General features: G+C 42.1%; 1 protein-coding gene and 1 pseudogene across 1 annotated transcript in view; one reads left to right on the top strand and one right to left on the bottom strand.

Moving 5' to 3' along the window:
• TTC8 (tetratricopeptide repeat domain 8) overlaps positions 1-7941 on the bottom strand; it is a 49573-nt gene extending 41632 nt beyond the window's left edge. Inside the window, 1 exon segment of the mRNA XM_021000353.2 lies at positions 7753-7941. Coding sequence (XP_020856012.1) covers positions 7753-7869 — 117 coding nt within the window. The 5' untranslated portion in view covers positions 7870-7941.
• A 350-nt stretch (positions 7942-8291) lies between these two features.
• LOC110217794 (large ribosomal subunit protein uL5 pseudogene) lies at positions 8292-13461 on the top strand (annotated as a pseudogene).
• Positions 13462-13785: the final 324 nt, after the last annotated feature.

Here is a 13785-nt window from a genome sequence, read left to right on the forward strand (position 1 = left end):
TCTCCCAACAGAACATAAGCTCCCCGAAGGCAAGAACTGTTGTTTTTGTCTTTGTATCCCTGGGGCCTAGCACCATGCCAGCCTAGCACTTATGGTAGGACTATACCTAATAAATGCTTGGTGACTCAATGAATTTTTGCTTGAATTACCAGATAATTATCCCTTCTATTGTAGAGACATAGCCCTTTGGTAGATTTTTCACATAACTCCTCTAAAGAAGTTGAAAAATTGTTAATTTCGTAAGCACCAGTATTTACTAAGGGCCTACTGTAAAGTACTACACTTTCAGAGGAAAGAAGGATGCTGAAGATCCAGGCCCTGGTCTCAGGCCAGGGTCCCACACACCTCTTTCCCACCCCCACTCCCCATTTGCTACCGCTCTCTCCCTCTTCATTTTTCCAGTTACAGCCCTTAAAAGGGGATATGCTGGCAAATGTTGAACAACCTGTTGTCGTGGCAGGGGAGGGGGTATACAGACACCACCCTTTTCTAGACCGTCATCAAAACAATAAATAGAGCCATGATTTTGTAGCATTTCCTAGGCAAAAATGCTTGAGGAGCTGGCTCTATCACACCCCTGCTGGATGTACATGTTGCATCCTCCCCTTTAGGCCCGACAGACTTTTATTTTTGTCTGTCGCTCTTCAAAGGCTGGCATCGTGCCTTGCACAAAATAGGTGCTAAATAAATGTCTATTGAATTGAATTATGACGTGGGAATGGGTGAGTAAAGACAGCTATAAAACAACACAGAATATTTCAAGTTCAAAACAAAGGGTTATAAGAGTCCAGAGGACAAAGGAACACATCCAGGTAAAGAACTGTAGGGTCATCAATACAAGGCTGAAAGGAGAAATAGCCCAAACCCTTTATTTTATATAGGAGGGAACCAAGGCCCAGGGAATATGAACTAATTTACCCAAGGTCACATTGGTAGTAAGTGACAGGGGTGGAATATAAACCCAGGTCTGCCTTTAAAACATTCTAATTTTTATTTAAAATCCAATGCAGCGCAATCTTTATGTCATCTAAGATAAATGACACCTTAGAACTGCTTCATTACAATAGAACTAGAAAGTCGGTACTGGTTTGAAAGCCTTCTATCTGACATATGGAACACAAAGAACACTAATCAGATCGGGCGACTAATCAGGATGATCTACGTAAGCCCCAGCAGACAGTGTTCCCTCCAGGTCATCTCCCTACGCCGAAGGCCTTTTAAAATTTCTTCCCTTTAGACTGAACTACTTTTTCAGTCAGTTAAAATCATGGTAAATGAACATTTGCCATGCACTTTATTAACGGAAATCACATAATGAGTAATGTATGTTGACTCAGTCAATAACACAAAACCATTAGGTATTAAGAATAATGAAATTTCAGCCTGGCAGCATGATAAGCTTTGGCCGAAAGCTGTCATTCTCCTCTCCCCATCTCCAAATGCCCAACTCAAACTGGCCCCACAGGGATATTCTACTTAAGTCTCCTTTTTTTTAGTTTTGGCCCTCATTTGTCATACAAGCATGTCTTCCTCGCCACCCCCAACTCCACTGACTGTCCCTCCCAATGCAGCCACACACCAGTCTAACTGATGCCATACTTCCTTTCTCCTCATATTCTTATTCTACACACTTCATCCCTCTGATTCAGGCTCTCCCTGCTTTCCAAGGTAACAATTAGTAAATCTGATAATTCGTCATACTAAGGAGCATAGATTTGGAGCTTTCTAGATTCAAAATTGAGCTTGAGTTTGCTAGGCCTTAGAGTTCATAGGACCATGAAGTCACAGATTTAAAGCTGAGAAGGAACTTTAAAGGCCACCTCTTTATTTTACAGATGAAGAAACTGAGGTCACAGAGGTCAAGTGAGTTGGCCAAGGTCACATAGTCAGCCAATAAGCATTTATTAATCACTTACCACGTGCCAGGAATTGTGTGAAATGCTACAGGTACAAAGAAAGGCAAACATAGTGTTTGCCCTTGAAGGAGCTCACATTCTAGTGGGGGAAAAATCATGAAAATAACGAGGTACATACAAGATATACAGAGAGTAGATGGAGGGTAATATGAGAGAAGCAGCTGGAGGGACCCAGTAAGGCCTCTGGGAGAGCAGGGGACTTGAGCTGAGCCTTGCAGGAAGGCAGGGAAAACCAAGGAGGAGGTGAAGATGAAAATCATTCTAGGTCAGGAAGACAGCCAAGAGATGTCCAGTGAATGGGGCAGCTAGTGGCACAGTGGACAGAGCACAGACCCTGGAGTCGAGAGGACCTGAGTTTAAATGTGATCCCAGATACTTGATACTTACTAGCTGTGTGACCCTGGGCAAGTCACTTAACCTTGAATGCATCCCTCCCCCCAAAAAAAGACCAGTGTGGGGGCAGCTAGCTGGCGCAGTGGATAGAGCACCGGCTCTGGAGTCAGGAGGACCTGAGTTCAAATCCAGCCTCAGATACATAACACTCACTAGCTGTGTGACCCTGGGCAAGTCACTTAACCTCAATGCCTAGCCCCCCAAAAAAAATGACCAGTAAAGCTGGACCTTAGAGTGTGGAGAGGAGAGGGAAGTGTAAGAAGCCTAGAGAGGCAGGAAGGACATGACATAGAGATGAATTATATTTGATCTTGCAAGTAACAGCAAGCCACTGAAACTTACTGAGAAGTGGAATGACAAACAAGACCCATGCTTCAGAAAAATCACCTTGACAGCTGAGTAGAAGATGAATTGGAGGGGGCAGATTCCTGAGGCAGGGGGACTAACCGGAAAGAAGACTATTGCAATAATCCAGGACCCAGATTCAAACTCACGTTCTCTGAGAACAAATATAACATTCTTTTCACAACAGTCACACAGCAAAGAGTATTATCAGTGTGGATTCCACCAAAACAGATTTCCAACCCCTCTATATATTGCTGGATAATCTTCATGAGCTCCAGTGGTTGAAAAATTTAGCACCCTTTGGCCAACCTGATAATAAACATCTCTGACCTGAGCTAGGCTAGTTCTGAGATGACAAGCATATAGTCCATCACCTGACCTGTACTCAAAGTTGGTAAAATTTGTGTTCTAATATACAGCTTTCAAGTACCCATTCTAATAAATTCCTGAAGATTAAAAAAAAAAAACCACACACATCTATATGCAACATGATAACCCATGTGTGCTATCTCACCTTACAGAACAGTGAGCTCCTATAGCCTCAGGGATTAGCACAGCGTATGAACATAATACTTACTAAGTGTTTGTCGATTTGACATAATTGACCTCTCTATGCCTTCATTTCCAAATCAAGAGGGAAAAGGGCGGTTGTCATAAAAAATTAGTATTATTATTAGCAAATATACTATATCATCTTCACAATCACTATCACAAATATTCATATATTATATTTCTTTCCGGGTGAACTTCCATTCACCACTCATCAATCAATCAACAAGTATTATTAAGCACCTACTATGTACTAAGCACAGGAGATAAAAGCTTGCAGTCTACCAAGGGAAAAAATAAGTGCACGTAAAAATATATGCCATATAAAAACAAAGTGAATAAATACAAATATATATAAAAGAGCAAAAGACAGGGTAGTTCAGGAGGGAGGGCACTAGCAGGTGGGACCGGGGTCAGGAAAGGCTCCATGCAAAAGATGATATTTGAGCTTCACCCTGAAAGAAGGAAGGAGTTGGGGGGAGTTCATACCAAGCACATGGGACAGCCAGTGCCAAGACAAGGAGACTGAAGATGGTGAAGAACTGAGAGAAGGCCAGTTTGGCTGGATCTCAGAGGAGGGAAGATGGAGCAGTGTTCAACGAAGCTGTAAAGAGGCCACATTACCTAGGGCTTTAAGACCTAAACAGAAGAGTTTCTATTTTCTCCTAAGGGCAAGAAGAAGTTACTGTGAGAGATGACCTCTCAGAAGTGAAGCCTCCTCAAAGCGTCAATAATTCTTGTTAATAGTTGTTGTATTGTTTTCAAAACCCTCCCCTCTCAGACCCTGTTTTTAAGCATGTAGCAGAAAGAACAGCCCTACCCCCAACCTGAACTGCTTGCTAGGAAGTTAAGAAACATATGACAACAGAATTACAGTGTCTAGCAATGTATACAGACTTCTAAATCCACAGTCAGCTCCCTCTCTGATGCTTCATTGTCTTTTCTGAGATCAAGATTTGTTTTAATAACTACTTAGAATTTAGTTGTCTCTTAGTGTTCTATTTACGTTGTTGGGTTCAATCTGTTCTCTTGGTAATATTGTTGTGATCAATCTGTATGTTGTTCTCTTAGCACTTTTCCTTCTGCAGGAGTTCATACAGATCTTTCTATGATTCTCAACCTGTGTACTAGATTTCCGTGAATAGACTGTGCCCCCTGAAAGCCCAGCCGATGAGATAAGGGGAAGGTGGTTAGGGAGGAGGAGCTCGAGTTAGGGTATAAATAAGCCTTGATTTGTGTAACAAATTCATACTCTCCTGGCCTGCAATGGCGACTAGGGACAGTACCCTTTCTCATGAGAAAGCCATAAACTCCTTTCTGCTTTCAAGCTAAGTCTTTGTTTTGATTTTGCTGTCCCACATGTTACTGAAGTGATTGAGTAGGGGAGTCACATAGGTCAGATCAGTCTTAAGGAAAATTACTTGGACAGCAGTACATGGATTGAAGTGGTGAGAGACTTGAGGCAGGGTGATAAAGGGGGAAGAATACTGCAATATCTAGAGGAGAGGGGAGGAGACCCTAAAGTTTGGGTGTGGCCCTTTGGCTGAGTGCAAGTTTTACAGAACAAATCCTTTTATTAAGGGGATTTGTTCTGTGAAGTTTGGATTCAGTCAGAGGGCCACACTTGAGGACCTAGAGGGCATAAACTAAGGTAGTAATTGGGTGAGTAGAAAGAAAGAGTTAGATATAAGAGATGTAAAATTAGTATGTGGAAGTTTCTCAACCTCGGTTCCTTGAAAGCCCAAAGGGAGAGTCTCAAGCAACAGCAAGTCTGAATGTAATAATAATATATATTAATATAAAAAACAATAGAATACAATACAATATATAAATATAATATAATAACAATATAAATAAAATAAAGTGAGCAGCCAAAGTAAAACGATACTTATTAGTGCACCAAGGATGACTGCTCACTGGGAGCAGCTGACCCTTCTTAGGGTAGCAACTGGGTTTCACAGCTTACTAGACTTGCTTTGAGTACAGAGCTAATCTGCAGCCTTCTGAAGCAGAAAAGAAATGAGACCAAGCGTACAGACTTTGGAATCAAAGGAGTTAATAAAAGTCATATTTGTTCTTGTGGAAAAGAATTTTTTTTTCCTGTGGTTAGTCTTTTCAGAATTCCCTGTGTTGGCAGGAAATCTCTAAGATGGAGGAAATCTTCTCCAAAAATAAAATCATTCTTGTTAATCATGTTGTTGCCAATAAGTAAAGTACAAACAAAATAGCTCTTTTTCCTTGGCCTGAAGGGTTACTTTACCTAGGGGAAAAATGCTTCCCCCAAACTCAGAGTACTCACATTCATCCTCCCTCTCCAAGGTAGAAAAGACAAGTTTTAATAACTGATTGGATATAAGGGTGGAGAGGGAAGAATCTGAAATGATGCCAAGATCATGAACTAGAGACACTGACGGTGCCTTCAACAGAAATAGAGAAAACTGGGAGAGGGGAGGGTTTGGGAGTAAAGATAAGCTCTATTTTGAACATGAGATTAAGATGTTTCTGATCATACAATTGTAAATGTCTAACAGGCAACTGGTGATGAGAGACCAGTCTCTCAAAGCTGAGAGGGGAAACTAGGGTTGGATATATACACACATATACATAAATGTATACACACATAAATAAGTATACATGTATTGATCTGTGAGTCATAGAAATGATAGATTACTGAGAATGTGGAAGGAAAACAGAACAGGGCCTAAGTCAGAAAAGTGTGAGCAAACTAAGAAGGATGTGGTCAGACAGGTGAGAGAACCTGGAGAGAGCTTCCCTCTGCCCTGTCCCTCAAAGCTCTCTCACAATTTGCACATCAGCCCACTGAGAAGAGCTGTCAAGGCCCCCAACCTTCTGGATGCCCCCCATTACTGAATTAATAACCACCAAGGTCCAACTGAAGTAGCAAAGTACAGAGAGAGAGAGAGAGAGAGAGAGAGAGAGAGAGAGAGAGAGAGAGAGAGAGAGAAGGCAGTATGTGCCAGGCAAGTCCAACTACCATCACCTTGACCACCATATCCCTTCAGACTCCAATGGAGACAACCCAGGACCCTGAACCCAATAGCCTTGGGAACAGCAGTGTTCTCCAAACCATCAGACCTGCTTCCAGCCCAACCCCTGCACTTATTGAGGTGAGAAATCATTTCGAGGAAAGGGCCCACTTTCCTCATTACCACCAGCCACTACTACTGACCAACAGACAGATAAGCACAAGAGCCCTGGGAATGACAACACCCCTAAGACCACTTGTGTTGCTTCTAGTCTGGCCCTCATAGCCATCATCCAGAAAAAGCAAATTCTACCTGGAAGGGGTCAACCACCCCCCACCAACAGCCAAATGTCACACTGCTATCACAGGGCAGGTAAGGCAATATATAGCTGAAGCTGCAATGCAATGAGGGAGAGACAGGAGGCAAGTTAAACCACCACATCACCTTGATTATTATCTCTCCTTAGACTCCAATGGAGACAACCCAAGACCCTGAACACAACAGTCTTTGGAATAACAAAATTTCCCGCACAGTGCCTACCATCATCCTGGGAGGCACCCCCTAGAGAGATGCAGCCTGGCAATTGCAACAGACATCGCTACTAAAGACCCAGAAAAAAAAATAGTTCTTGCCACCAAAGTGTTTGGCATTGTCAAAAGGCTCAACATCAGAAAATGATTTGATTTTATCACGAGAAATAACATAAAAAAAAGCATCATCATCTGCTTTGCAAGGGGCTTTTTCCATCTGACTTGCAGCTGAAAATTTCCAAATGTGCTGTCTTTCCCCATCACAATTCAAGTTGCTGGAGAGCAAGAACTGTCTTTTGTTTGTAAATCCTTTCCCCCAAAAGCTTAGCAGTGTTTTACACACAGTAAGCATTTAATAAATGCATATACCTTTCACTGTTCCACAGACGACTCTCATCAGCATCAATGAAAGGTGATTCCACTGCTGGAATTCCACATACTATTGAAATCACAGGTCAGATGAAAATAAAAATCCCATATGAATAATTCATTCGAAGGTAAACACTGCATACTGTTTATATAGGCACAGGCACAGGCAGAGATACACGTGTGTATAGACATATGTATACAAAAAGCGTAAGCACATGTATATACTTATACAGGTGGATAAATGTGTGCATATGTGTGTCTATACCTATACACACATACAAGGTTTCCCAAAAATCTCAGTGCAGTTTTAAACTTTACTTAAAAGTTCTGTAAGTTTTACCTAATCGAACCAAAACTTTTGGGAAACTCTGTATATGTGTTATGTGTGCACGCATGTGTATGCATACATGTAGCATACATGTGTGTAGTCCAATGTTTCTCAGGACACAAAATGCCAGGAGTAGCTGTGCCTCTAGCATACATCGGAGAAAGAGGCAGCCGGTACTTTCTGGGACCCCACCTCTCCAGCCACACGTGGGTCAGGTCAGACAGGGGCCGACACCCCCCAGACCCTTCCTAGCAGGGAAGGTGGGGGAGACGACCCCTCCCCTCCCCCGACTCCCTCAAACCCAAGCCTGGGATCCATGCCGGGAGGGGAAGTACCTGGTCATAAGGAGCTTTCTCCAGCACCTGCGTGCAGAGATCAGCGCACTGCTGGAATTTCCTGCGCCTGAAGTAGCTCCAGGCCAGGAGCAGCGGCTCCATCTCAATGCTCCCCATGGCTGGCCCCTGGGAGCGTCCACTCCTGCCCAGCAACGCCAGGCAGAGGGGGGGGTGCCTCAGAGAGAGTGGCAATCCACACTGCGCCTGAATGAAAAGAAAACGAAACAACAAGCCCCGCCTGCCTATTTCGACCAAACCTTGGGTGAATTCGGGTAATAACAGAGTACATGGGCGCTCGTAGAAGCGCTTCTTAAAAGTGTTTGGAAGGGCCTGAGGCTGGAGTGAATCAGGGAGGCAGTAACTTAGACACCTCTTTTTTTTCCCTGGGCGGTAGCAGAGGCGCGGTTGCTTAGCAACGTCAGGAACGCTCTTCAAGCGAGGGGAAGAAAAGGGCCCCAGCTGGGCTCGCCAGGGTCCTTCCCAGGGTGCATGCGTGATGTGCATGCTGGCCCTGCTGCCACGCTAGTTCTTCTTTTGCTATGCATCCTTTTCCTTCACCTCGTCGTGCGCCTTCCTACGCACTGAGCAACCCTGCTCGTTGTGGGCCCTTTCTTCCACCAGGCGCCTTACTGTACACCGTAAATGTGTACAAAACACACTGATAAATTATTCTGGAGTTGACACTCCATTACAACACAGTTAGTGTAAGTCAGAAGCAGGATTTGATGCCCAGGTTTTCCTGGCTTTGAGGCTGCTTTACTACATCACATTGCTTCTCCTTTACAGTCAAACTTTTAGAAAAAGGTGTCTGCATTCATTGCTTCCACATTCTTGACTCCTAATAGAAACCTTTTGGAATCTGGCTTCCATCCATGCCGCTGAAATGAAAATGATGTATCCAAGGTCAGTTTCCTTGTTGCTAAATCCAATAGCCTCTTGTCAATCCTCATTTCTCTTGATCTTTTTGCAGCATCTGATACTGGAAATTTTCTCCTCCATGTGTTTTCATAATACTGTACTATCCTGGTTCTCTTCCTAGCCATTGGACCAAGCCTGGATGTCCTTTTCAGAACTATCACTATGTTCCACTACCAATGTGTGGGTGTATTCCTGGGTTCTCCTGGTTCTTCTCTTCTCTCATTACATCCTTTCTTGGTGATCATATCCTATCTCATGGATTCAATTATCATTGCTACCCAGGCTTCATCTTTATCTTGGGCAGTAGGCCTGAGTCTCCGAATGTCTACTGGACATCCCCACTTGGATTTCCCACTAACATCTCAAACTCACAGTGTCCAAAAGAGAACTTATTATTTCCTCTAAATCTGCCTCTTCTGTTGTCATTATTGTTGGTGCTATCATCATTCTTCTAGTCACCAGGATTCAAAATTTTGGAATCATCCTAAACTTCTCATTTTCTGTCACCCCGCATATCTAACCAATGCCAACTCTTATTGATTCTACTACCTCCACAACACCTCTCACATCCATCCCCTTCTCTCCATTCATCTTACAATCATACTGATTCAGCCCCTCATCACCTATCCCTTGGATAATCAGAATAGCCTCCTTATTGTTGTCCCTGTCTCAAGTCTCTCCCCTCTCCAATCCATTCTCCATATAGCTGCCAGTTTTGTATTTGTAAAGCAAAGTCCTAACTATGCCTTTCTCTGCTCAAAAAGCTTCAGAAGCTCCCCAGTTCCTCCAGGATAAAATGAAAACTCTCTTTGGCATTTTAATCTTTTTACAAGATAGCTCCAGCCTATCTTTCCAGGTTGGTGTGGCAGGAACAACATCCACAATACTTCAATACTTCTCCCTTTGAAGGCAAGAAAACTATCCTTGAGACTTACCTGGTTTAAGAGACAAAAGCTTAAACTATGGACATGGTTTCTTGATCCCATAAAACATTAAAAACCACCAACACACAAGGAGTCAGGTCTTCCCAGACTGGATGGATATTCCATTGTGTGAGTCACCCTACCCTTGGGTCAGACTGCTTCCACATAAAGATGGCTGTAGTTGTATCTACACAAACCACTGCTGTATCTTTGTTGGGGTCGAGCAGTTGTTCAGCAAATACTTATTAATCACCTACTATGGTGGGATAAGGGCTGAAGATACTAAAAAGGTAAAAAGACAGTACCAGTTCTCAAGGAGCTCCCAACCTAGTAACGAAGGCAACCTGCAAACAGCTATGTACTAATAAGATCTATTCATAATAAATTGGAGATAATCAACAGAGGGAAGACACTAGAATTAAGGAGAAACGTAAAGGCTTTTTTGTAAGAGGTAGAATTTTAGCTGGGACTTGAAGTTCCATCCTACTGCAAGTAAATTTCTTTTAATTAAATATCAGTTGGTCAAATTGTTTCATTTTACTCTGGGCCTGAATTTAATCCTGATCTACGGCAGCTAATTACGCATTTTACCCCTTGCATTCTATGCACTGTGAATGCCAGCTAAGTTGTCCTATTTGCTGTCTCCTGTACAAAAGATACCATTGCTAGACTGTAAGCCTGGAAGCTTTCCTTCCTTACTTTTGTCTCTTGAAACATTTAGCTACCTTCAAGGCTCAGCTCAAATGTCAGCTCTGTGAAGAAGTCCTTCCTCTTGGTGCAAATCACTTTGTATTTAGTTTATCTGTACCAACAATCATTTATTTGTGAACATGCTATACCCAGCCAATAGAATGTAAATTCCTTGAGGGCAGGGACTTTCTGTCTCACTTGTGTATTTGTAGTCCCAAAACCTAACATAATGCCTAGCACTTAGAAGGTACTTAATAAATGTCTTTTAATTAATCTATGATTTCATTCTGCCTTTGTGATTCTGTGGGAATAAGCACATAAAGAATTGTCATATTCATGAGGTACATGACAAGGAGGAATGCCTTTTTGGAGTGATGAACAAAAGGGTATCCTGAAAGTCCCATGAAAGGGCAGCTAGGTGGCACAATGGATAGAGCACTGGCCCTGAAGTCAGGAGGACCTGAGTTCAAATCCAGCCTCAGACCAAACACTTGACACTTACTAGCTGTGTGACTCTGGGCAAGTCACTTAACCTCAATTGCCTTAAAAAAAAAAAGGCCCATGAGCAGAGAGGCTTCAATTTAGGGGACCTACTTGGAAGAAAAAGAGTTTCAGCATACTGTGTACATAGGATGAGAGAACTCTCAGATTTCTTGGGGCACATAGAGAATTTCCTAATAGGAAAGATATCAAACAAGGCAGTAGATAAACTGTATACTCTCATTGTCTCCTCTGCCTGATTACAGTTTATTTTAGAGATCATAAGTTGAGAAAATTGTATGAGATCCATTCCAACTTTTAACCAATCATACTATGATTTAGGTAATAATATAGTGGACAATTTTCTGTATTTGCAGTGAGGAAGATGTGAATTCACATCCCATCTCAGTTATAGAACCTTGGCCAAATCACTAAACCACTTTCAACTTCATCTATAAAATGGGATAATAATGTTGTTGTTGTTTGTCCTTTGTTTTCAAAGAGGACCAATGACATCATAGGGTGATGTCTTGACTTGCATATGAATTGGATTTAAGTGAGGCAGAGCTGTACAAAGTCATCAGCCTCACCCTCTCTTCCAACATACTGAAGTCCAGTGGCAAAACAGAAGTCAAGATGACTAACAATGGCTCAAGATGTAGTGGATGACCTTGGCATCTTTGATGTCTAACCAAGTGTTCCACAGAGCCTGCTTCAGCCACCTTCATGGACATTGGAACAAATTGTTCTCATCTGCCCGTGGAATCATCAGAGGAAGTCTTCTGCTTGGGGTAGACAACCCCCTAACTCACTGACAAGTTTGACACCCATTGATTACCCTCAACCTGGTTTAGCCTGTCTGCCAAAATAATTTACCAGGGTAGGGCCACTGCCTGTGCTATAGCTTCTTGGAAATACAGGTGAGAGTTGGGTGACAGGTGGACACCAAAGGTGGATGAGCAGCCTTGAAAAGGGCTCGGCAAGACCTTACATCAGAGGTGCTAATCCTCCCTGAACACCCCATACATAGCACCTACTCCCAGGGATGTTTTGGGGATCAAATGAAAATATATAAAGCGTATATTTTCATATGTAAAGCAGATATGCAAATCACTTTGCAAACTTTAAAGCTCTATATACATGTAAGCTATTATTATTATCTCATCTGAACAGCATATGTTGATGGGCTGTTAAGTGAATCTTTGCAAAGGTTTGACCTTGAAACTTCTGTGAACTATATCAATATAATAAAAATGACAATACTATCAGAGTTGATTTACAGATTTATTTTTATATCAACCAAACTACCAAAAAAAGATGCTTTACAGAAACAGAAAAAATAATGACAATGTTCATTTGGAGGAACAAAAGATCAAGGATATCAAGGGAAATCATAAAAAAGGTAGGAATAAAGGAAGAATAACATACTTCCATACCATAAACTATATCATAATGCAGCAACTACCAAAACCATTTGGTATTTTTTAAGTAGAAAAGAACATCAGTGAGTAAATAAGATAGAGGAGAATCAGAAATAATGGAATTCAATAACTCAGTATTTGATAAACCTAAAACATCAATTACTTGTGAAAAAACTATTTCATAAGAACTTCAGAGAAAACAGAAAAAGCAGTCTGGCATAAATTAAAGCTTAGTCCAACATCTTACACCATATTCCACAATAAATTCAAAATAGATACTTTACTTAAATATTATCTCAAAAAAGGTTTGGTATGTAAGATATATAGACAACTAACAGAAATATATAATACCAGAACCATTTCCAACAAAATAAGTAATTAAAGAAAATGAACAAACAGTTCTAAAAAGAATTGCAACCAACACGTTTAACCAGGCCAAACTTCTGACGACCTAGTCTACTTTTTCCCCTCTACTCTAGTGGACACAGAAGATGCCTCCACTCTGACAGGTCCCTCCTCCAATTAGGTGTATTCTTCCCTGCAATCTCAATTGGAGAAGTTTTGATACCAGCCATACTCACTTCTAAACTAGGTCAGTTCCCAACACTCTGGATTACTTTACCAACTTGTCCCCATGTGGTAGAACCTCCTCTTCCCACCCTTTCCAGATCTCTTTTATGCGTTGTCTACATTAGAAATAGAGACTAGGGCTCTCTTCCGGTTCTCCACCGTGGCGCAAGATCAGGGTGAAAGGAAAACCCCATGCGGGAACTGCGTATCCATAAGCTCTGCCTCAACATCTGTGCTGGGGAGAGTGGGGACCGACTGACCTGGGCGGCCAAAGCGTTGGAGCAACTCACAGGCCAAACCCCAAGTGTTCTCCAAAGCTCGCTATACTCTCAGGTCTCTTGGAGACCTTGGAATCAGGAGGAACGAGAAGATCGTCGTTCACCGTACAGTCCGTGGGGCCAAAGCTGAAGAGATTCTGGAGAAGGGGCTGAAGGTGCGAGAATATGAGTTAAGGAAAAAATAACTTCTCAGACACCGGCAACTTTGGCTTTGGGATCCAAAAGCTTATCGATCTGGGGATTAAATACGACCCGAGCATCGGCATCTACGGCTTAGACTTCTACGTGCTTCTGGACAGGCCCGGGTTCAGCATTGCAGACAAGAAGCGTAGGACAGGCTGCATCGGGGCCAAACCCAGAATTGGCAAAGAGGAAGCCATGGGCTGGTTCCAGCAGAAGTCTGATGGAATCATCCTTCCTGGCAAATAAACTCCTGTTTTCTATTAGAAGGTCAATTAAATGATTAAAAAAAAAGAAATAGGGACTAGGACTATCCTTTTGCTTGTGTTTTTATTCCCAGTGCTTAGCATAATGCCTGGCACATAGTATGCACTTAAATTATTTATCTAATCATATGAAAGAATAATTCAAATGACTGTTAATGAAAGAAATGTGCTTCAAAACCTCACCTCACACCCAGAAAATTGGCTGAGGTAAGAGACGATAGGAATAGTCAATACTGAGGAAAGATAGACACAAATGCATTGTAGTAGAGCTGTGATTTAGTAAAACAACAACAACAACTATTCTGGA

The sequence above is a fragment of the Phascolarctos cinereus genome, unplaced genomic scaffold (assembly GCF_003287225.1).
Source record: "Phascolarctos cinereus isolate Bilbo 61053 unplaced genomic scaffold, phaCin_HiC Scaffold_3;HRSCAF=262, whole genome shotgun sequence".
Lineage (NCBI taxonomy): Eukaryota > Metazoa > Chordata > Mammalia > Diprotodontia > Phascolarctidae > Phascolarctos > Phascolarctos cinereus.